The 23,579-nt window shown below is 44.9% G+C and overlaps 2 protein-coding genes across 7 annotated transcripts in view; both read right to left on the bottom strand.

Annotated features, from left to right (window-relative positions):
* Nucleotides 1-1,118, bottom strand: part of RHOA (ras homolog family member A) — a 32,493-nt gene extending 31,375 nt beyond the window's left edge. Inside the window, exon 1 of the mRNA XM_081185930.1 lies at nt 964-1,118. The gene's annotated coding sequence lies outside the window, so the exon portion shown is untranslated. The remainder of the gene's footprint in view (nt 1-963) is intronic.
* Nucleotides 1,119-9,267: 8,149 nt separating this feature from the next.
* The window catches only part of TRAIP (TRAF interacting protein), a 29,320-nt gene continuing 15,008 nt past the window's right edge, over nt 9,268-23,579 (bottom strand). For 4 of the 6 annotated variants that reach the window (XM_081185883.1, XM_081185884.1, XM_081185885.1 and 1 more), the window contains exons 7-14: nt 22,028-22,122; nt 20,285-20,398; nt 19,216-19,303; nt 18,091-18,180; nt 17,787-17,875; nt 16,143-16,328; nt 12,993-13,038; nt 12,085-12,539 (exon numbers count right to left, since the gene is read on the bottom strand). In XM_081185883.1, the coding sequence (XP_081042009.1) occupies nt 12,204-12,539; nt 12,993-13,038; nt 16,143-16,328; nt 17,787-17,875; nt 18,091-18,180; nt 19,216-19,303; nt 20,285-20,398; nt 22,028-22,122 (1,044 nt within the window). In that variant the 3' untranslated portion in view covers nt 12,085-12,203. The other 2 variants (XM_081185886.1, XM_081185881.1) reach the window with 2 other exon arrangements.

The following is a 23,579-nucleotide window of genomic DNA, read 5'->3' as shown; positions in this document are numbered from 1 at the left end:
GTAATCAGTTAAGTTAATGTAAAGAAGCCTCTACAAACAAACAAAACCAAGCACAAAACTGAAGTTGATGATGTGACAGAATGCTACCGGGATGAAAATCTAAATCAGCAGCAAATCTGGAAGTTAACTGCATGCTTCTAGTACATTATTCAGCAAAACACAACGTTATTCAGTCACACAGCGTGTCTTCTCCATTTGGGCCTCCTATTATGATCTGAGAACACCCACACACTTCTGGAGAAGAAACCCATGCAAAGATTCAGCGCCGGGGCTACACCAGTACACAGCCCAGAGGCTCTGCGAAATCTAAAACCCAGCACTGCACATTCGGGCACTTTTCATGGTATTTTCAAGAGTTATTTTTGCTTTAAAAAAAAGAACGCCCAGGCCGCCGAGGAGGGAAAAGAGCAGCTCGACAAACAAGAGAGGAAACGCCACCCTTCCTCCACCCCAAACAATCGACAGAAACTTATGTTTTAAAGCTAAAGGAGGGCCGCCGTGGGGAGCCCCCGCCTGGCATCCCCGCTGGGCTCACCTGGAGACCCGCCACCCGCTTGGAACAGGCAGTTCCCGAACTCCACCCAAAGGGGGAAGGCGGCGGCTGAGCCACCTCTTCTCGCACCAGGAAAATAAAAGGCTCGGGCGGCCCCGTCACCCACAGGCAGCGGGAGGCTCCACTCCCGCTCCCCCCACCCCCACCCCGCCTTAGCTTGTGGCCCCTCGCCCCTCGCCCGCCCACCTAGTGTGTGTGTGTGTGTGTGTGTGTGGGCACTTCCTACTCTAGCCGCCTCACCAGGAAGAGCGGAGGAAATTCCCGCTCCCTCAGTGGCCACTGGCTGTCGGGTGGGGCAGGCCGCACAGGGAGCGGCCACGCAGGGCCAGGAGCCTCTCCGCTCCCGCGTTCCTCGCCGCCCGCCGCCCTCGCCCCCTTCGCTGACCCCGCGGCCTCTCCGACTGCTCTACCTGAAGGGGCTCCTCCGCTGCGTCTCCCCGGCGCTGCTTCCTTTCTCCTTCTACGGGCCCAAACTCCGGCAGCGGCTGAGGAGGAACGGAAACCGGCGGGGCGGGTCGAGCCGAGAGGAAAGCGCGTTCACGCTCTCATACAAAAAAACGCGACGTGCGCGTTCCCGCCCCTTCGCGTCCCGGCGGCCAATCGGCGGCCGCGGCGCGGGGGCTGCTGGGAGGAGGCGCTATAAAAGGACGCAATCTATTTGTGAACAGGCTCTTAACTTTCCCGACGGCGTCGAAGGAGGAAGCCTGGAGGGGCGGGGGGGGGGCGGTGAGGGAGCCGGGACTGGGTGTGCGCATGTTTACGTGCAGCGGAGGTAAAGCAGGAGTCAAGGCCGCGCCTCCTCCTACCTTCACCTGCGTCCGCACGGGCTGAGTTGTTCGGGCTGGGCTAGGCGAGCAGGAAGGAGTTCAGGAAAAACAGGGCCGGGCGTGTGACGGGCACCTGCCGTGGCGCGCCTATCGGGAAAGAGAGCAATCGCCGGATGAGCCCCTTCCTTTGAGAATCTGTGCTTTGCTTTTTCTGAGTCTACTGTTGCCCCACAGCGGGGGTGGGTGGGGGGAAAGAAACAAGTTGCCCCACGGCGAGAGGGAAGAGAGTTCTTCAAAGGTCGGGCGTTCCTCTTCGTTTGCCTTTTGTTCTTGTTTGGTCTTAAATCACTACAGAAACCTGGACCCCCTTCTGCCGATGATGATGATATTAATAATAATAATTTATTATTTATACCCCAGTCACTCTGGGCGGCTTCCAACAGAATATTAATAGTAATAATAAAAAGTGATAAAACATTGAACATTTAAAAACTTCACTAAAAGATAACTGCGGAATGGATGCCTTCCACAAGGGATGTTGGCTTTGTTGTCCTCGCCCATCTTTGAAACCCTGCAAAAAGCTTAGTCCTGGGCCCCTCTCTCTGCCTGGCAACTTGTTCTGTCCCCTCCCACGGAATATAAAGTGAGTTCACCAAAGTTATTTACTGTCAGCCATAGGAAAATGTCTTAGAGAAATTCAGACCATTGCCTGTACCAGGAATCAGGATGAGCAACTTAGGCCCTGGGCCAAGTGGGCTGTTCCCTGTACTACATCTCTCGAGAACCCCACTTGGCACTCTCCTTGAATGCCTTTTCCTTCACTGGAATGTGTCCCTGAACTTTGATGATGTCTCCAGCTTGCCTTGATGAAAGGGAGGTGTGTGTGCATGTGTAAAGTGTCTTACTTTACAAAGGTAAAATTCACGTATGTGTCTCTGTCCACTTTTGCATGTTTACCCCCAGAAAGTTGAATGAGAGGAATGCAGTCCTTGGCCTCAAAATAGTTCCCCAATCCTTACCTTCACCTGCTGCTAGCAGCTCCTTTGGGCAGGCATCCCCAAACTCGGCCCTCCAGCTGTTTTGGGACTACAATTCCCATCACCCCTGACCACTGGTCCTGTTAGCTAGGGATGATGGGGAGTTGTAGTCTCAAAACAGCTGGAGGGCTGAGTTTGGGGATGCCTGCCTTAGGGTTTGGGGCAGGGATTATCCAGACCTACCTGGAGATGGTGGGGACTGAATCCAGAACCTTCTGCATGAAAAGCAGGTTCTACACTGAAATATAGACAGTTTTAACATATTTTTCAACAGCCACCCCATTGAAACACCTTTTCTATAATTTGAGAGAGACTATTATATGCTATTACACAAGCAAGGTGTCTCTGCAATGCTTGCTCGAAATAATGATTATAGTTATCGGGTGGGAGTTTATAATAAAAGCAGCACTGGCTTTTTACAGCCTTTGATGATCTTCTTTGAAAAGAAACACAGCAGGAATCAAGTTTTGTACACCAAACAATAAACGTTAATATCAACTTTGGCCTGCAGCTATAATGTATATTCCATTCATTATAAAATGTTCTCTGTGCATGTTTATTTATGTTCTTCAGCTCTACTGCGCACACAGCATTGAAGATCAAGCTGGTTAGAATTTGTGTATAATATGAAAGTGATAGGAAATGAGGGAATGCGTTAACAAAAAATGAATTAATGTTTGGCCCCTATGTCTTATGTCTTTTAATTTTATTAGTCATTTGTATATATGCTTTAGCTGGGGAAACCAGCAAAACTATGAGTGAATTTTAGTAAGCTAATTATTTGCAGTTAATTTCAAGCAGAATTTGTTTTCCGACAGAAAATATAGAAAAATAAGCCCCAAATCTTGTAGCTTACCCTGCCCTTCTATTTGCAAACGTTGCCTGTGGAATGTGTCCCTAAACACCCATAATGGTTCTTGCATGCCTGGATGGATGATAGGGTATTTGTGAGTGTATGTTTACCCTTTCTACCTTATTGTATGAAGGGTAAAATATCTTTTATCTTATTTTATCTTATCTTTGCCCACTTTTGTCTCTGCCCCTTCTGGCACATTGCCTAGGAGGGCATGTGGCCCTCAAGAGTGACAATGGTTCCTGAACTCTGCTGAAAGCGATTGCCAGGATATATTTTACTTAAGAGAGTAAAAGTGAAATTGCTGCAACTTGCTCAGGGGAACAATTTGATATTCCTGTCTTGGATACAGAACAACAATTCTAAAAGCAATAAAAATACAGTGGTACGTCTGGTTACGAACTTAATTCATTCCAGGGGTCCATTCTTAAGTTGAAACCGTTCTTATCCTGAGGTGTGCTTTCGCCAATGGCGCCTCCCACTGTGCGCGTGCCTCCCGCTCACATCCCGGGGCAAAGTTCGCAACCGGGAGCTACTACTGTACTTCCGGGTTAGCAGAGCTCGTAACCCGAAGTGTGCGCAACCAGAAGCGTTCTTATCCAGAGGTACCCCTGTAGTGACAGAAAGTGTAAAATGGTTCATTAGGGGGTTCATAATGAAAATAACTACTGATAGGGGAGGGAATATATTACAAGATGTCCTGCTTCCAACTCTATACAGTGGTACCTCAGGTTACAGATGCTTCAGGTTACAGATGCTTCAGATTACAGACTCCGCTAACCCAGAAATAGTACCTCAGGATGAGAGCAGAAAGTGTGTGGTGGTGGCAGGGGGAGCCCCATTAGCTAAAGTGGTACCTCAGGTTAAGAACAGTTTCAGGTTAACAGACCTCCAGAACGAATTAAGTTCTTAACCCGAGGTACCACTGTACACCTCCAGTGAAATTGGCAGCACTGGTTGAGGAGTAGACTTGCTACATTAAATGGAAAACTACAGTGGGGGTGATGGTTTGATTAATTCAGACAAAGCTTGAAATTCATTGTAAGACACTCTCACAGTTGTTTGATCAGTTTAAATTTGTTGATCTAACTCTGTTCCTTGTGGGGGAAAGGTCTGTTAAACTGCTCTGGAAACTAGACCTGTGAGGGGAACAGGCACTTCCTAACTTGGCACCCTTAACTAACTACAGTTCTCAAGATTTTTTTGTGGTATGCTACTGCTTTAAGTGTATAGTGCAAATGGGGCTTTAGTTCCCATAGATGCTCTTCTTAAATGTATTACAGAACTGGCCCCATGGAGACATTTCTTATTGTTTCATTTGGCTGTATACCATATACAGAAACTACTTCCTAGAAAAACCACTGGATGGCACCAGCACCTCATCATTTAAAAGGCCATGGATCATGCAGTACCAAGAATAATAGAATCATACAGTTGGAAGAGACCACAAGGGCCATCGAGTCCAACCCCCTGCCAAGCAGGAAACACCACCAGAGCACTCCTGACATATGGTTGTCAAGCCTCTGCTTAAAGACCTCCAAAGTAGGAGACTCCACCACACTCCTTGGCAGCAAATTCCACTGTCGAACAGCTCTTACTGTCAGGAAGTTCTTCCTAATGTTTAGGTGGAATCTTCTTTCTTGTAGTTTGGATCCATTGCTCCGTGTCCGCTTCTCTGGAGCAGCAGAAAACAACCTTTCTCCCTCCTCTATGTGACATCCTTTTATATATTTGAACATGGCTATCATATCACCCCTTAACCTCCTCTTCTCCAGGCTAAACATGCCCAGCTCCCTTAGTCGTTCCTCATAAGGCATCGTTTCCAGGCCTTTGACCACTTTGGTTGCCCTCCTCTGGACACGTTCCAGTTTGTCAGTGTCCTTCTTGAACTGTGGTGCCCAGAACTGGACACAGTACTCCAGGTGAGGTCTGACCAGAGCAGAATACAGTGGCACTATTGCTTCGCTTGATCTAGATGCTATACTCCTATTGATGCAGCTCAGAATTGCATTGGCTTTTTTAGCTGCCGCGTCACACTGTTGGCTCATGTACCTCCCCCACCCCACGCTGCAGTGCACCTTTTGAGCTTACTAATGTTTCATGGTTCTCCCCAGTGGATGATTAAAAGAAAGCTAATTGCTTCATAATTCAACATATTCTCATGACTGTTCCCCAGAGCCTTACAGTAAACTTCTCCCTATGGTGAAGACTCTGCTCAAGTCAAACATGGACATATAAATTAGCAGGATATCAGCGAATGCTACTGCATTTCTATATCAGAGGTCCAAAATTATATGCAAACAGGGCTGTCTTTAGCAGATGCGGCACCAGGGTGCAAATATCTGCCCAGCACCCCCAAATTACCACGGAGTGGGGTGGTGAGGTGGCTGTAGCTGTGCACTGCCAGCCATCGGGGGGGGGGAGGGGGACACAACTATCCCCCATGCCACTGCAGGAGAGCAATGATCACAGAGGCTCGGGAGTGAAGTTGCGCCCTTCCAAGCCTCTGCAGGAGAGCACAGCTTCCCTCCCAAGCCTCCTTGGGAGGAGAGTGTTCCCCGCAGAGGTTTGGGAGGGAAGCTGCACGCCTGTCAGCCTTATTGTTGGTGGGGCACAGCTGACGGGTGTGCAGAGAAAGGGGAGGCCGCCGGCAAAGCCTCGCAGCTCCCCCACTTGCTGGGGTGCCCCTGAGAGGCTGGCACCCTGGCACGATGCACCATTAAGGCCTATGGGAAAGACAGCTGTATGCAAACGAGTCAAATGAAATTTTGATGTGGACTTATGGTTTGCCGCTGCAAGGGGAGAAGGAAGCTGGCACCACTATCACAATGACCTGGCTGCTGCTTTTTGGGAGTAGTTCAGAGGCAATAAGCAGCCTGAAGGAGGTCCTGGGGATGACCGGGACATTGAGGGGTCCTGTGGCAACCAAAGCGAGCTCCCAACAGGCACATTCATATCTATTTGGTATATTGACTGGAGAAGAAAAAGGGAGTCTTCTCCAGAAATGCTTGCTGCCCTGCATGGGAACAAGCTGTTTGAAGAAAGCAAGGTAGCAATAAAAGTCTGCCATCAAAAATAAAGGAAGGGGGTAGGGTGGTCAAGTTGAAAAGCTTAAGTGACGGATGACTTAAAATTCAGCTGGTATACATGTCTTTAGTATGGGAAAGCAAAAATTTATAAGAGTTCTATGAACCACGTTCTTGGGAAGAATTTGTATAGAGTCTGGGAAAAATATAAAAATCTAGAAAGAAAAACATTTTTATGGTTATCCTTCATTGGAGCAATTGCAATTAAGAGGACAGATAATGGGTGCCTTACAGGGGGCAAACTCAGACTGAAACCTATGGAGAATTTAAGGGGCCAAGTTACGGATTGGTTACAATAACACCAAATATATGTTTAAGGTAGACAAAAGAAGGGGGAGTTTTGGACCAAAGCTCACAATTTGAAAAACAGGTCTTATCCATTCTTGGCCAGGGTGGAGAAGAGGGGGACAACGCAACTGGAGCAGGCCCCGATGTTGTCTCTGCCTGCCTTCCTCGCTTTCCTTCTTCACAGGGCAGATGGGCTGGCGAAGGTGCACATATTTTTCTAGATGTGGGTTAGCTTAGCATATGGGCTCCAGCTGTTGCTAGACTCCAACCCATCAGCATGGACACCGGTCAGGTTCCTCACGCTGCTCTGATGCATTAGGTCACCCGAAAACTATGAACTTGTCCCTCTGACTTTCAGATAATACCTCTTTCAGCCAGGCCAGAAACGTAGTTCCAAGAGGCAGGAGACAGGTGTCCTTGCTCCCTCAGGATATATGAAGCACAAACAAATTCTATTGCAGAAGCCTGTTACGTTGAATACTTGGCAGTACCAAGTTCAGGATAGTGTGACATAAAGCAATGCTTCAGCCTGCCCTTTTACAACCCTCTATATTAACTTTTAACTACTTAAGAGTAAGGTGATGTACATCCTGTGCAATTTATCCAGTTTTAGTCAGAGAATTGATCAGATTCACCTCCTTGACCTCTAAAGCCTTAAAGATTCAGTAAATAAATACCACAGGCAAATGCTTGAGCAAACAATGTTAATGCTCCCTCCTCCCAAACTATGATTTCTCTCAGCTCTGTAAAAATTGGTTATTGCCAAATTTAAGCTTCGAGGCCAAATGGGAGTTGACAGTTTCCCCTTAGGAGAGATGAGTCAATACTGAGAAAAGCATGCAAGTCTGGAAAAAAGATAGTAAGAACTTACTGGAAGTGAAAAGTGGGCCTGCCCTTGTCTTAGTAATTTAATTGCAGTAGAAAATGCCTCTGGTAGTTGACTTAAGAAACAGCATCATCTCTCTGAATATCCCATTTCACTCAAGATTGTTTTATTTCAAGTTCACCTTTATGCTACAATAGCTCCTTACTGCCCAGTAGCTGAAGAAAAATTTGAAGTGTCCAGAATAGAAGCAATGTGCACATGGATTTTGTCAAAAAACTATTGTTTTAAGCCTGACTGAGACCTCATTGAGGTAGATGTACATTATCAACAAGGCAGAGATAAGGCCTCTCATAAAAGCAACCTTTTTATAGCACCCATGACCTGTACAGTGGTACCTCAGGTTAAGTAATTAATTCGTTCCGGAGGTCTGTTCTTAACCTGAAACTGTTCTTAACCTGAAGCACCACTTTAGCTAATAGGGCCTCCTGCTGCTGCCGTGCTGCTGGAGCACGATTTCTGTTCTCATCTGTTCTGTTCTGTTCTGAACCTGAGGTACTATTTCTGGGTTAGTGGAGTCTGTAACCTGAAGCATATGTAACCCGAGATACCACTGTATTAGTAAGAGGAAGTGGCTACAAATTTCCTTAAACAGTTCTGAACTGTTATTGTACAAAGCAAACAGAACTAGAACATGAATGTTTCAGGAAGCTTTTGGAGGTGTGGAAATGATAAATATTGACTCTTACTTTATAATCCACAATGTAATCAGATTATTCTCATGCATCAGTCATCATCCCTCACTTTCTGGTGCATTTTCCTGTCACTTTCCTTACTGGAAAACCCCTGATTTTTTTAAAAAAGTTTGCTGTTATATAATTGAATCGCTCCAACAAAATATTGACAGCCTGGAGGGAAACTTAGAATTTGTGGGTCGGGTATGGAAACTCAGAATTCTTAAGATCAGACCAACAATGTCTGAAGCCACAGATTTCTGCTTTGCTGATCACCCTTCCCCTTTAGGGAAAATACACAGGATCAGCTAAAATTTAAGACATTCTTCAAGATACTCACACTATCCTTGAGGGCTATTTATCAATTGTCTTTCTGCTTCATGGTACATAGATATTTCCACTGCTTACTTAAAACTGGGAAGTAGCAGCTTAAAATCCCTGTTCAGCCATGAAGATCACTTGATGCCCTTGAGCCAATCACTGTAACTCAACCCAACATACATCAGGATGGGATGTTGAGAGTGACACAGCACCATTTCTATGTATGCTGCCCTGAACTCCTTTAAGGGAAGGCAGGATGACATACACAGTATCAATGATAACAAACAGTAATTCACTTGTGGGCCTGTGGTAAGTAGGAATTGCTTCCAAGGGACATAGGAAAAAAGGAGTATTGTGACACTTTAAAAATAAAGCATTATCATAGCTTAAGGTTTAGTTGGACTACAGCCCACTTCATCAGATACATGGCTATCCTGAGTTGGAGGTGGGAAACTACCGTAAGCAGTGATGTCAGCAGGAAGAGAATGCAGATAATTCCAGTATGGGTATCAGTAATAATGGCTATATTCTACCTCCAGGATCAACAAGGAGCATCAGTATAAGTCACTGAGGAACAACAGCTGGAAAGGTTGCTTGCCCTCATGTCCTGTTTTGAAGGATTTACGTGGGCATCTATCTGGTTGGCTACTTGCAAGCAGAACACTAGACTAGATAGGCTTTTGGTCTGATCCAGTCTAGAATCCTCGTCTGGAGGGGCTGTGACCCTCCCTTCCAGATGTACATTTAGCAATTTGTGCCATTATAGCCTCTTAGTGCAGCAACAGTGATCATTCTTAATACTGTGTAACATTTTAATGGATGGGGCACATACAACATTTATTCAAAATAAATACAATTATGAATTTTAAGTACAAGTTCATTCATTGACTGATTTATGTCTTGGGTAAGCTTGCAACTTAACTTTGGAGTTAAGGTGGAGATATTCAGCAAAAGCTTTTTAACCAGGTTTCCCTGCAACTCAAAACATCAAGGTAACTCCAACTCAGAAGGTCCCTTCTGCCTGAATCTCTTTAAGGAAACAAGTGGACATTTGCTTCAGATAAGCAATATTTTTAATCCCCATTTTATGGATTGAATCCTTAAAGCTTTGGGGGCAAACCCACTTTAAGCCTAGACTCAGCAGTAACTACAAACGATAGTTGAATTTTGCTATTCCATCAGGAAATCAGAAGTCTAACTCTGGAAGAACAATATCCATATGCTCTATAAAACCCTCCTTGAAGGCAGGAAACAAAAAATTCAGAGACAAATAGCACCAACAGTTTTTTGGGGGGCGGCAGAAATGTCTGGGACAAAAATCAAAGTAAAATACAGATCTAAATATTGCAAGTTCCCTCCAAAAATATTCATCTCTCAAACACAGCACACTGTTAACTCAAGGAGAAAAAGGTGACAACTGAATGCCAGATATGTGAGACAACATTTGCTTTTGTGAAGCTGCAGAATGCTTGAAATTAGTTTGAACACTTTAGGCATGTTAAGAGATTGAGGAACTGGGTGTTCAAGTAAGAAACATGAATATCTGCAGGCTTAGGGACAGGCTATCAATTTTGCATGATTACATAAAAACAACAATCTCTTCACCTTCAGAAGCAGGACATTCCTTGAGACAAAAAACATGTAAACAGTTCCCAAAAAGTATCATCCTAAAAAGGGGGGGGGAATACCCCAAATCAGTGAGAAGAATGGAGAAATTCAGCATTAACTGAGCATTAAGTGCTGCCACCAAAGATGAGGATCAAGAGCCAACAGATCTAGCAGACGTATCTGGCAAAGACATGACCTTGCTCCCTGATGTTAGAAGATCAATTACATAGATTCTTTTCTTGTGTATGCCATCCAATCACTCAAGACACCAATGCAACTTGACAGTTGCAAATAATAATTCTCTTCTTACATGAAGGTTTCCATGTCACAATGCTAACATAGCAGCATTTTACGGAGGAGACGCTTCTCAAGCCATATTCTCTTCATATGTAGTATTCCCTACTGTCAAAGTTACAGGAGCCAAGGCTTCCTTGGCTTACCAGGATTAAAATACAGTTCTCCAAGACAGCAGAGAGAGAAGGCATTCTGGAACAGAAACTACTCAGTCCTTTTCTCCCCTAAAGTCTGGTAGCACAGCAAAGCCATTCCTCCATGTTCAATGTGCGGGGGTGGGGGGTGGGAGAGTCAGATGAACACAAAGCCAGGGGGAGTGCAGCTGCTGTGCCACTGTGGAGTTGTCCTGGCTCACTTAGGTCACCATGCTGTTCTGTCTGCTGTAGAAGATAATTCCTGGCCTCTGATTATCTATGTGTAAGCTAGAGAGATCCATAGTTACTTAAGGAAGTTGTCTAGTTTAGTCTGACTGATGCCAGAAGTGGCTGCTGTTGGTTGCTTAGAAACACTTCTTTTCTTGCACCTCAAAGCCAGGGGGCGAATCTCTGTTGATATACTCTGAAATGAGACACGTCAAGGAAAATAGTGGCCAAATATTTAAAAGAAAGGTTTTACATTCCTATACATATCTGACATGTATAAATCATTATATCTGGGAGCTAAATTATTTTCTCTCCCCCTGAGTCCCTCCTTCAGGGTCATTTTTCCCCCAACCTCCCAAGAAAGAGAAGAAAGGTTAGGTTTTAGCTGATCATGGAGTCAAACATTTTTTATTCCCATCGCCCAGTCAAAGGTTGACCAAGAGATGGTAGCAGACAGATCCCTCTCCTAATAGTGTTTTACTGCTACATAAGCTTCAAAACAATAACCATCACAGCTCATTACAAAGAAACAGGCTCTTGATGACAAATATTGGATTACTGACCTCTTAACTCTGCACAAGGGGAGGTAAAGGAACATTAACCTGAATGTGAACACAGATATGCTAGAAACACCAATGATATCTAGAAACACTCATGGTATCCTCTGAAAAATGTAGCATTTGCTGCAAATGTGTCTTGAAATACTCTACCAGCTGCAAAAACTGGAAACCCCCCCAACTTATATAGGTTTTCCAGTTTTCAGGGAACGAAAGTGTATATATTTACCTAATTTAAACACTGCATTTCTTTGATCTCTACAGAAGTAAACTCAGCCTGATAGATTCACAAGTGGGATTTGAACAAGATCCTGATCCAGGTTTCCTGGGGCCACTTTTTCCCCAGTACCGTCATACTTTGGAAGTTGAATGGAATCTGTTCCGGAAGTCCATTTAACTGCCAAAGCATTCGACTTCCAAAGCACGGCTTCTGATTGGCTGCAGGAACTAGGCTGTTTGAAAACCAAGGTACAACTGTAAATATAGAACACTGTAGCCAAGATCTCATACAATGTATATTCTGATTGATTCTAGAGAGATATATTCCCCAAATATATTCCATTATTTCGGCTTCTCCTCACTTTGAATTTAAGCCAGAACGTCACTGTTCCAACTGGAACATTGCTTGATGGCTTAGTAAATGCCACTGCTTCTTCTTAGTCTTTTGTGTCATTGATCATCATAGATTCAGTGCCGCTGGATATCAGCATAGCTTCTGCAGGACAGATCTTAGGAAAGGATACAGGCTGAATGAATTTGGTTCTGCCTCCTAAGCCATCATACCCAGTTCTCACCTACAAGGAAGAGAATCCAGTAGTTAAAAATGCAAAAGCATATGACTCCCATGGAGGAAGTTGTTATAAAATAGAAAAAGGATTGTAGTGGGTAAAAGGGCACATAACACACTAGAGGATTTGTGATCAGAACATGCTAAGTATGTGCTGCCTGATCAGGTGTCTAAGCAGGTCCACTAGCAATAAAAAGAACAGAGCATATTGAATTTGTAAGATTTGTAGATGAGGACATGAGAAGGCATGTCCAGGAACAGGGTTCTGCTGGCTGCTGGTTGGCAGTTTAAGCAGGAACACTCCACACTGCAAAACTCCGATGCACATCCCACTTGTACTCACCATTCCTGCGTTCCTCTGTGGTACGAGCATGTTGCTTGCAGGTGGCCTCTTGGACATAACAGAGTTTCTAATGAAAGCAGGCAGAAGATCTTCCAGATGCTCATCATCTGTGTCAGCTGAGCAGCTCTGAACCATATTTGAAGAAGTAGGAGAGTTAAACTAAAATACTCATATTTGCAACCAAACACAAGCAGCACTACTAGAATCCATGTAATCCATCTACAGTATTGTGCGAAAGGAAATGGTCGTTTCTGCAAAAGCAGATTCTTTAAACATTCTTAGAGAGGAATGGAAGTTTGAAAGTCACTGGGCTCTGGTGCCAGCTGATAGATCAACAGATGACAACAGTACGGACACCCTGCCCCAGATAATTCAGAATACATAGCAGTGGGAAGCTGACTCTCGCACACCTCTCAGGGCTAACTGCAATATTTACTATTTTATATAACACAGAAAAATGTATTACTTTAAAATCCATGCAGAATTTGGCTGTCTGGAGAAAAGATGGCTTTCAAAATAGCTCTAAAGATAGTGGATTGAAGAGGTTATAGTTGCTACTCAGGTTATCCGTTACAATACCTCCACTGTTTCTTTCAGAACTCTTGATAAACTTGTCACAGGTGCACTGGAAAAAACAAACAAACCCACACACAATTTAGATTACACATCACAAAGTAGTAAATTGCTCAATATATCCCTTTAGAGTTGGAGGCACCAGTTTGAATTCAAACATGAATTTTCACAATGTGGCCCAGATCATAAGCCAACACCTAAAACAGGCTTTGCCAACCTGGTACCCTATGGACTATGACTCCCAGCAGCTGTTAGCAGTGGACAGACTACAAAAGTATAGGCTTCTTATGTCTCAATTAAAATAATAAAATGCAACTACAGTGGTGCCTCGCAAGACAAAATTAATTCGTTCCGCAAGTCTCTTCGTCTTGCGTTTTTTTCGTCTTGCGATGCACGGTTTCCCATAGGAATGCATTGAAAATCAATTAATGCGTTCCTAGGGAAACCGCCTTCGGACCAGGTCCGGGGACAGTCTGCCCCCGGACCTCTTCTGAAGGCTGGGGGGGGGGGGACAAGGGCTTTTCTTCCCACCCCCAGCATTTTAAAAAACCCTGGGACAGCGGAGGACTTCTCCGCTGTCCGGGGCGATCTTAAAATGCTGGCGGGCGGCATTTTAAAATCGCCCCGGACAGCGGAGGACTTCTCCGCTGTCCGGGGCGATTAAAAAGCCCCTGGGAAGGCAGGCAGGGGGGACAAAGACTTTCGCCCCCTGCCCACCTTCAGAAGGTGTTCCCGCCCCCCGCCCCACTTCGGAACAGCTTTCCGAAGTGGGGCGGCTGGGGCAGGTGTCCCCACCCCCCCTCCCCACTTTGGAACAGCTTTCCGAAGTGGGGCGGCGGGGGCAGGTGTCCCCGCCCCCCTCCCCACTTCGGAACAGCTTTCCGAAGTGGGGCGGCGGGGGCAGGTGTCCCCGCCCCCCCTCCCCACTTCGGAACAGCTTTCCGAAGTGGGGCGGCTGGGGCAGGTGTCCCCGCCCCCCCTCCCCACTTCGGAACAGCTTTCCGAAGTGGGGCGGCGGGGGCAGGTGTCCCCGCCCCCCCGCCCCACTTTGGAACAGCTTTCCGAATTGGGGCGGCTGGGGAAGGTGTCCCCGCCCCCCTCCCCACTTCGGAACAGCTTTCCGAAGTGGGGCGGCGGGGGCAGGTGTCCTCGCCCCCCCTCCCCACTTCGGAACAGCTTTCCGAAGTGGGGCGGCTGGGGCAGGTGTCCCCGCCCCCCCTTCGGAACAGCATTTTAAAACCTCCCCGGGACACGGGGAGATTTTAAAATGCTGGGGGTCGGCAGCGCTTCGCTCCCGACCCCCAGCATTTTAAAATCTCCCCGGGACAGGGGGAGATTTTAAAATGCTGGGGGTCGGCAGCTAACGCTTCGCTCCCGACCCCCAGCATTTTAAAATCTCCCCGGGACAGACACTTCTCTGTTGTCCCTTGGAGATTTTAAAATGCTGGTGGTCGGCAGCGAACGCTTCGCTCCCGCCCGCCAGCATTTTAAGATCACCCGGGGCAGGCGGGGGGGGGGAGGCAGGACACGGGGAGATTTTAAAATGCTGGGGGTCGGCAGCGCTTCGCTCCCGACCCCCAGCATTTTAAAACCTTCCCGGGACACGGGGAGATTTTAAAATGCTGGGGGTCGGCAGCTAACGCTTCGCTCCCGACCCCCAGCATTTTAAAATCTCCCTGGGACAGGGGGAGATTTTAAAATGCTGGGGGTCGGCAGCTAACGCTTCGCTCCCGACCCCCAGCATTTTAAAATCTCCCCGGGACAGACACTTCTCTGTTGTCCCTTGGAGATTTTAAAATGCTGGGGGTCGGCAGCGAACGCTTTGCTCCCGCCCGCCAGCATTTTAAGATCGCCCGGGGCAGGCAGGGGGGGGGGAGGCAGGCGGGGGGGGAGCAAAGACTTTTGCCCCCCGCCGGCCTTCAGAAGAGGTCCTCTTCTGAAGGCCGGCTGTGGGCGAAAGTCTTTGCTCCCGACTGCCAGCATTTCCCTATGGGCTTTCGTCTTGCGATGCAAGCCCATAGGGAAATTCGTCTTGCGAAGCGCCTCCAAAACGGAAAACCCTTTCGTCTTGCGGGTTTTCCGTCTTGCGAGGCATTCGTCTTGCGGGGTACCACTGTATAATGTTGTCTTCTCCTCCCTTCTCTCTGTTCTGACCACGAAGATAAAAGCCTCTGGTTTGAGCAACAGGCAAATGTGGTAGATCTTTCATTACTTTTGCCTCGCTGCCACTGTTATCATTTCGCTGAAGCCCTAACCCAGGGATGGGGGACCTTTTCCAGCCAGACGGCCATATGCTTTCTAAGGGCCACCATGCCAGTAGTGGGTGGGGCCAGAGGCAAAAGTGGGCAAAGTAACAAATGTAATTATTACCTTTGTACACTACACTAGTTTGTGTATATCCTTCTTTTATCTTCCATCCAGACAAAAGCAAGAAGCATTATCAGAGTTCAAGGGCACATTCCAGCCAGGCAGAATCGCACAAGGAGGATGTGAAGCAGGTCTGGTGAGGGTGTGTGGCTGAGGAGAGTCCCGAGGGCCAGACAGAGAGGCTTGGAGAGCCACATTTGGCCCCTGCACCTGAGGTTCCCACCCCTACCCTACCCCAAAGTCTTTATACAAGTAGGAAAGCCATTCTTCATTATCTCTAGGATTCAACGGGAGCCGAGATAAAGCACTTGTTAGAAGTAACACAAATGAGGGGTGCCTATTTAAGAAATCGACAAAGTAAAGTTTCCTCTTCCTGAAACGGTTCTGTTTGTCTTAGATTGCAAGCATGCAGGTTAGGAATTACCCTGTTAGAGACTTTTAAATGAGATATTTGAGATAGATAATGGACAATAAGATAGGCAACTTTGGGGGCAAAGTCTCACTTTCACAACAGGTAAGATATGTTGTGACAGTCTTCTGCAGTGAACAAAAGCTTTAAAATGAGATATTTCCATCAAAAGCAATGAGAACAAAATGTGATCTTCGTTGTACAATTTTTTATTTCTTCAGCTTGTAAACCGCCTTCTGTATAGTAATATAGAAAGGCAGTACAAATTAAAAGTATTAAGATGGCTGGAAAATTGCTTACAATGCATGCAGAAGTGAGAATACCAGACAGATCAAGAGCACAACATACACCCAGTAAAAAGGGAAGCAACTGTGACTTACAACTTTTTATCCAGTTTAAGTTTTTTTGCAGGAGCAGAGATGCTCTTGTGAGGTGGATGCTTTGGTGTCTGTACATCAAAGGTATCATTCTTTGGTGTCTGTACATCAAAAGTATCATTCAGGTCAATCTCATCACTGTGAGCTGGTCGATGGAGCTTTGGGGTTAACAATTCTAGAGGAGCAGGGCTGTAAGGCAAAATTGTACAAATATCACAACACAACATTACACTGTCAGACAGGTAACCGTCTCAGTTTCCAGCCCACACCACATGCTGTACCATCTAAATACTAGCTTCCTATTGGTACTCATTCCTGATGGTGGAAGGCAATGACCGTATATAATACGGATACAGTAGAACTAAATTCAGAGAGAGAACTTCCTTCTGCTTTCTAGAAACATGTGCAAAGTGTTCAAAATTACCAAAATGACTGCCAGGTTGCCTGGGGTCTTCACATCCCATTCATGCTAGTGTACTGTAAAACTGGCCTTAAACAAGAAGCCCTACATTTATATAGGAAGGTTAGGTTACTGTTTGATATAATCTTCTTCTTTGGTGATCACTCGTAGCCGAGTAAGATTGTCTTCCATAAACACGGTTTTAACAAAGTCCGTAAGTGACTGTGGAGGCCAGTTCTGGATCCACACGTCCTTCCACAGTGGGGACATTGGTTTCCGGGCAGGAGTTGATCACGGTGTGGATTTGCCAAGCATGCCTTCCTCTTAGCATGTTTCTCCCTTGTGTCCTGAGTTCGAGTGTCTTCAAAACCCATAACACCTTTGGTAAAGGCTGTTCTCCAACTGGAGTGCTCGCAGGCCAGTTTTTCCCAGTTGTCAGTGTTTATACTACATTTTTAAAGATTTGCCTTGAGACAGTCTTTAAACCTCTATCGTTGACCACCAGCATTACGCTTTCCATTTTTAAGTTTGGAATAGAGTAGTTGCTTTGGAAGACGATCATCAGGCATCTGCACAACACGACCAGTCCAACGAAGTTGATGTTGAAGAATCATTGCTTCAACAATGGTGATCTTTGATTTTTCCAATACACTGATATTAGTTCACCTGTCTTCCCAAGTGATGTGTAAAAATTTTCGGAAACACCGTTGATGGAATCTTTCGAGGAGTTGGAGATGACATTTATAAGTGGTCCATGTTTCACAAGCATTTAGTAAGGTTAGTAGTACAATAGCTTTGTAAACAAGCATTTTGGTTTCCCTGCAAATGTCCTGGTCCTCAAACACTCTGCACACTTCAATCAGGAGAAAGCTGCACTCGCAGAGCTCAGGCGATGCTGGATTTCGGCATCAGTGTTGGCCCTTGTGAAAAGTTTGAAATAATAGTGGCAGAAGAAACACTTGCACTAGTGTTATACTGAGCTGGTATGGATGGTGATGTAGCAAATGACAAAATACTGAAGTCTAATGAAAAGGGTCAGGTAGCAGGTGGTGGGAAAGACCCTAGAGAACCACTCCCAGTCACAGTAGGCAGTACTGGGCTAGTTGGACAAATAGCCTGACTATATGTAAGGCATCTTATGATGTGCTTTTGGACAGCTCAGGAAGGTGTGAAATGCTTATATTGGACAAAATCTTTGGTACAGTAACTCTGCTACATCAATATCCACTGAATTTTTCTAAACCAACCTTTCAGAGACAAGCCGGCCAAGTGCTTCATTGCTTAATGATGACACTTTAATGGTATCTTGCATCACTCTTATCTTCTTTTTCAAACTCTGTGGAAAGAAAGAGCAGCAATTAATACATGTCAGAAATCCTACCAAAAGCCAAGATTTCTACATCCCCTCTTGCAAAGATACAGGCATCTTGAAGTTGAGGGGGCCTCCCAGCCATTTTTAATCAGGGTGGAATTTAGAACAGTATTTGGACTATACACTACGAAGGCTGTAGGGCCACAATAATTATCAGCAGGTTAAAAGAATGTTCTCACCATTATCTCATTATCTGCATTTCTCAGATCAGTCTGGGTGCTCTTCACCTCTTCTGTTGTTTTCTCCAACTCTAGAACTGTCTTCTGTAGCTATAGATTTAAAACAGTATGTTGGAAGTCTAGTACATGATGGGATACAGCAGTACACCAAGCTTCTAAGTGCTCAAAAAACCTACAGTAGTTTATGTTTTACAAATGCACGTTCTTAGACTTCAGGATAAAATAATTTAGTGTATTGTAAATAAAGATGTCCTAAATGGAAACAGATTCTTATTCTTTCAAGGCTCCTGCAGAGGGAGCTCCAATATGGCTCATCTCTTCAGGTGTCAATGAGAAGTTGCTGAGGGCAGCGGTACAGTGGTACCTCGGGTTACATACGCTTCAGGTTACGGACTCTGCTAACCCAGAAATAGTGCCTCGGATTAAGAACTTTGCTTCAGGATGAGAACAGAAATCGTGCTCCAGTGGCGCGGCAGCAGCAGGAGGCCCCATTAGCTAAAGTGGTACCTCAGGTTAAGGACAGTTTCAGGTTAAGAACGGACCTCCGGAACGAATTAAATACTTAACCCGAGGTACCACTGTACTAGTTTGCTCAAAGTAATTCAGTGTGCTTGTAAGTAGGCATTTATAATAAAGGTACAATAAACTCTTGCCATTCCCAGTATATTCCCAAGAGAGAAACCCTCTCCCACCCTTCCTCCCTACACCTGTGTTTACAGTACAAACTAAGACCCTTCCTGATATTAATCCAGAGGGATTTTCAAGAGACAGTTGTGCATTTTGACTTTAAAACTATAAACTGTCCTCGTGCAGTTATATATGTATAACACAATGCTTTATTAGAAGTTTTTTTCAATTCTTGTTATGCAGAAGCAGAAAGAATACTGAGGCAGACTAATAAATGTTATGCAGACATATTGAGGAATCTTAGGGAACCTACAGCTGAACTTCTCAGCTTATGATAGCTGCCAACATGGTCAATGTAAGTGCTTGGACAAGAATTGTGTTAAACAAATACATACCTAATTAAAATGTATTTTGCTTTATTTCGGTAGTGGTACTGATGAAGAGCTGCACATAAATACCTCTGCAACGTGTCTGCAGGAGCATCAACACATCTTTTACCTTGTGATTAGCAGAAAACAACTCCTTTCTCAGCTTCTCTTTTGTATCGTTTGATGCTTTCTGAGACTCCTTCAGATTTTCATATTCCCTGGAGAGGGCCCAAATTAGTCCATCTGTTGAACATGCTTTCAAGCAAACGGCTCTTAGATAAAGCCAGTAACCAAATTTAGACTGAAGATTTTCATTTCACAGCTTAAGTGCCTGCAGAAGTTTCTGTTATATATACAAGAACTTCCAGGGAGAAGACAGCACTGAACAAGTCAACACTGACTTGAACAGTGTTAAAACACCGATACACTACAGCGTAGGCGAGAAAACATGCTTTCAGGGGAACAGCACTACTTGGTTTGGGCCGGGACAAGTAGCAGAATGGCAGAAGAGAATATTCCATGTCAAAATGCATAGGATGTTTAAACAATTTTCAGTCGTGTACGGTATTTTACATTCTCATTAATGAAATGAGGTGCAGCAATTCGATTTTTATTTTTGAGTTCAAGGTTCTAAAAGCAATTTAATACTATTATAAAACAGTGCTGAAGTTACTGATTACAATGCAGGTACACCTCACGCTGGTAGCTCATTATTAAAATTTGTGATTACCCATTTGCTATCTGACATTGCCTGCACAAGCTGTGAATTATAAACGGTATAAATAAAAAGGCCTCTAGTGCACACAGTAGGGACTGGCGACTACAGCATACTTAATGTCACAGCAGTGTAAAGCACTCTGCTCAGCACCAGGGAGATATTCAGGGGCCATGCTGCCTTACTCAGAATCATGACAATAATTCATCCCCTCCGTTCTCATCAAACAATCACCTCCTGAGCACTCTGGCAAAGCTCTGAAGGTGGTTTCCATAGCAATGGATGTGTCACTAATGCAACAATAGCATACTTGCAGTGTTGAAATCTTCCATCTATGCCACCTCAATTATATTCACCAAGGCTTAGCATTGCAACTAGCGTTCTGCCAGAGCACCTATTGTGATTAACTTTTCCACCGATTCCTTTAGGGGGTACCACACAAACCCAATCCAAGTCAATAAGCTACTGCATTTAATACACCTACTTTTTCAGTGAGATACAATAGACGGCAAGCTGTTCCACTGCAGCCTGACCTGTTCCCATTTCACGGATCATCTTTTCTACCTCGGGACGTTGACTTTGTAGCAGTGTCTCAATCCTGGTACGAAGGAAGGTAGATTACAGGTGGGTTGTTGCTTTTTGTTCAGTGGCAGCTTGTCCATGTTATAAAAACACAGAAACAGTTAATCCTGGAAGAGACACATCCTGCATTTCACACTAGCAATGATTTCCCCCCAACATAGCTGGATTCATATGAACACTAGTGTGCTTCAGTTGAATGGGAATTATACTGATGCATCCCCCCCCCCAATGATCTTACTGTATTTTATGTAAACCACTTGGTGATTTCACATATTAGATGGTATGTAAATATTATAAATGGGACGCGGGTGGCGCTGTGGGTTAAACCACAGAGCCTAGGACTTGCTGATCAGAAGGTCGGTGGTTCGAATCCCCACAACAGGGTGAGCTCCCGTTGCTCGGTCCCTGCTCCTGCCAACCTAGCAGTTCGAAAGCACATCAAAGTGCAAGTAGATAAATAGGTACCGCTCCGGCGGGAAGGTAAACGGCGTTTCCGTGCGCTGCTCTGGTTTGCCAGAAGCGGCTTAGTCATGCTGGCCACATGACTCAGAAGCTGTACGCCGCCTCCCTCGGCCAGTAAAGCGAGATGAGCGCCGCAACCCTGGAGTCGGTCATGACTGGACCTAATGGTCAGGGGTCCCTTTACTTTACCTTAAATATTATAAATAACAAAATCAGGAGTTACCAGTATTAAATTTCCTCTAGCAAACAAACTCAGAAACATGGCCATTTGTAAGAAAGTTGAGTATCAATTATTATAAGACAAGCACATGATAAAGGGGCAAGGCTCATGTTGGAAACACTTACCGTATTTACTCGAATGTAATGGGCCATTGAATTTAATTTTTGTGATGTAATTTGGCAAAGAAAGGTGCACATTACATTCCTTCTTCCATCTGATCCCTCTTCCCTTCTCTCTGATTAGCTGGTGCAAGACAGAGCGGAACCTTTGACCCTCAAGGGTGTCCGGAATGGAAAGGAGAGGCGGATACAGGCAGAAGGAAGGAAGGAAAAAGAGGAAGGACGGAACAAAGAAGGAGAGTAGCCGTGATCTGGGCTGGAGAGCGAGAAAAAGTAAGAGGGAGAGATGAAGGAGTTGAGAAGGAGGAGCAGAGCAGAGCAGCAAGGACTGCCACTGGGTTCAGGGAGCAGAAGACCAGGAAACAGGGTGGCCAAGGCTCTACACACACGCAGGCTGCCAGCTCCTTCTTACTGCTGCTGCTTACTTCACTCCCCCCCTCCCACCACCTTAAGCCAAAAAGGAAGAGAGAGTATCCCCCGACAAATCACTGCAAATCTTTTGCCCTCCCCAGAAAGATTAAATTCAAGAGGAAGGCTGGGTCACGGGAGACCTAAGACACTGCATGCTAGTGTGCCCTGAAATCCTAAGAACTGTATTTTCTCGAATGTAATGCACACTCAAATCTAATGCAAACCCTAATTTTTGCAACATATTTGGCAAAACAGGTGTGCATTAGAGGAGTAAATACAATAAGTGTTTCTACTGCAAAGTTACAGACTCAGAGTTGGAAGAGGCCTCAAAGGTCATCTGGTCCAATGTTGTCTTCTAGAAATGTGAGGTTGCTGAGCAGTCTGCTAACAGAACCAGAAGATGTATGTATAGAGCCAAAGCTTGTTTTCTTACCCCTCCAATGTTTTCAGTCTGTTTCTCAGCCTTCGGGCCTCTTCTTTTGCACTCTTTGCATCATCTTGCTGTTGCTCCAGATACTTCATTTGTTTCTGAGAAAAAAGCACTATTTTTGTTTAAGAGGAATCCCCATGGAACCAAAATTTGGACTTAACATCAAGCCATTTCCAAAGCTCTTGCTACTTCAATAGCCCACAGTCTACATTTCAGGTGTCTGGCATATCCATGGATCATAACTTATCTAATAATAATATTTACAGTTTGAGGTCATTGCTTACAAATGAGAGAAGTACTTAATTCCAGGGAAAAAAACATTCCCCCTTAAATATTTCTTGTTTACACTCTTGCAATGAATTTTTTTTTTTAAGTGCCACATGAATGCTTCATGGCAACTTGTTCATGATCTGTAGATAACTGTATCATGCATGTGGTCTAATTTAAGTGCAACATGGTAGAAACAAACTTGTGCAATATCATGATTTCTCTTTTGTGAGCAGGAAAATATCTCACAAATTCCTTCCTTTCATTTTACTCTGCTCTCATGAGACCACCACCAAAAGTCTACCCCACTTTAACCATCATCATATTGTAACAGCTTCTATACTTATATTAAAATGAACAGCTTCCTTGAATATAGAGTGACCTGCGCAGGATCAATGCAGTGTGTGTTTAGAGAGCTTCCTCAGCAGATTTAAAGAAAATAAACCTCCTTCAATACACTTGTGATTTCTAGGCTTTGATTGGGTTGGTCAGCTTGGCACAAACTTCAAAGGATCCTGACTACTTTCCCTCTGAACTGAAAGCTAGGGAAGAAGCAATGCTGTTTGATCCTACTTCAGAGAAAAGACTGGTCAAAGACTAGAATATCTATACAAGATGATATTAAGCTTTACTCCATACAGAAGGTGAAATATTCTAGATGTATTTGCCAACATACTACTTCCCTACCTCATGTACTTACAGAAATGAATGCCTAAAATGCTGGCTGGCTGATGAGAGCTCACTCAGTCTTCGTTAATCCCCAGTTTTTACAACTCTTCCCAACGCTTCCATTTTAGCTTTTTAACTCCTCAGCAGCATCTAGCTAGTAATGCTAATGCATTTAATGGCCAGAACAGGAAGGGCACAGTGGATTTAGCTTCTGCTGTTGCTAGAGAGGCTTTCTCCAGCACAGCCAAGAAGAAAAAGCAAAGCTTACCCATTTGGCACTTGCTGCACATTGATAGCATGCTTGGAGACAGCTTCAGTTGGAATTCTGTTTTTCAGAATTGGGAAGAAATTCTAAGCTCTAGACAGAAAATGCATACAAAGTTTGAAAGCTGTCTCCAAATCTGGGGTGGGGTGCGGTTGCCTCAGATTACATAATTAATAGGCTTAGCCCCAGTGTCTTAGAGCAGCTGCAGGGTCTGCATGATTAGAAAAAGCACCGAATAAAGTACACCTCACTGAAACATCAACTGTCCTGGGAGAAGTCAGAATATGGAAGAGCAATGAAAAGAGAGCATGAATGATTTGTGTATCTCAGCTTCCTTCTGATCATGTCACATTA

Source organism: Podarcis bocagei (assembly GCF_964188305.1).
Source record: "Podarcis bocagei genome assembly, chromosome: 2".
In the NCBI taxonomy this organism is placed as follows: Eukaryota; Metazoa; Chordata; class Lepidosauria; order Squamata; family Lacertidae; genus Podarcis; species Podarcis bocagei.
Note: the sequence above shows the minus strand (reverse complement) of the source record. Positions and strands in the feature narration are given on the sequence as shown.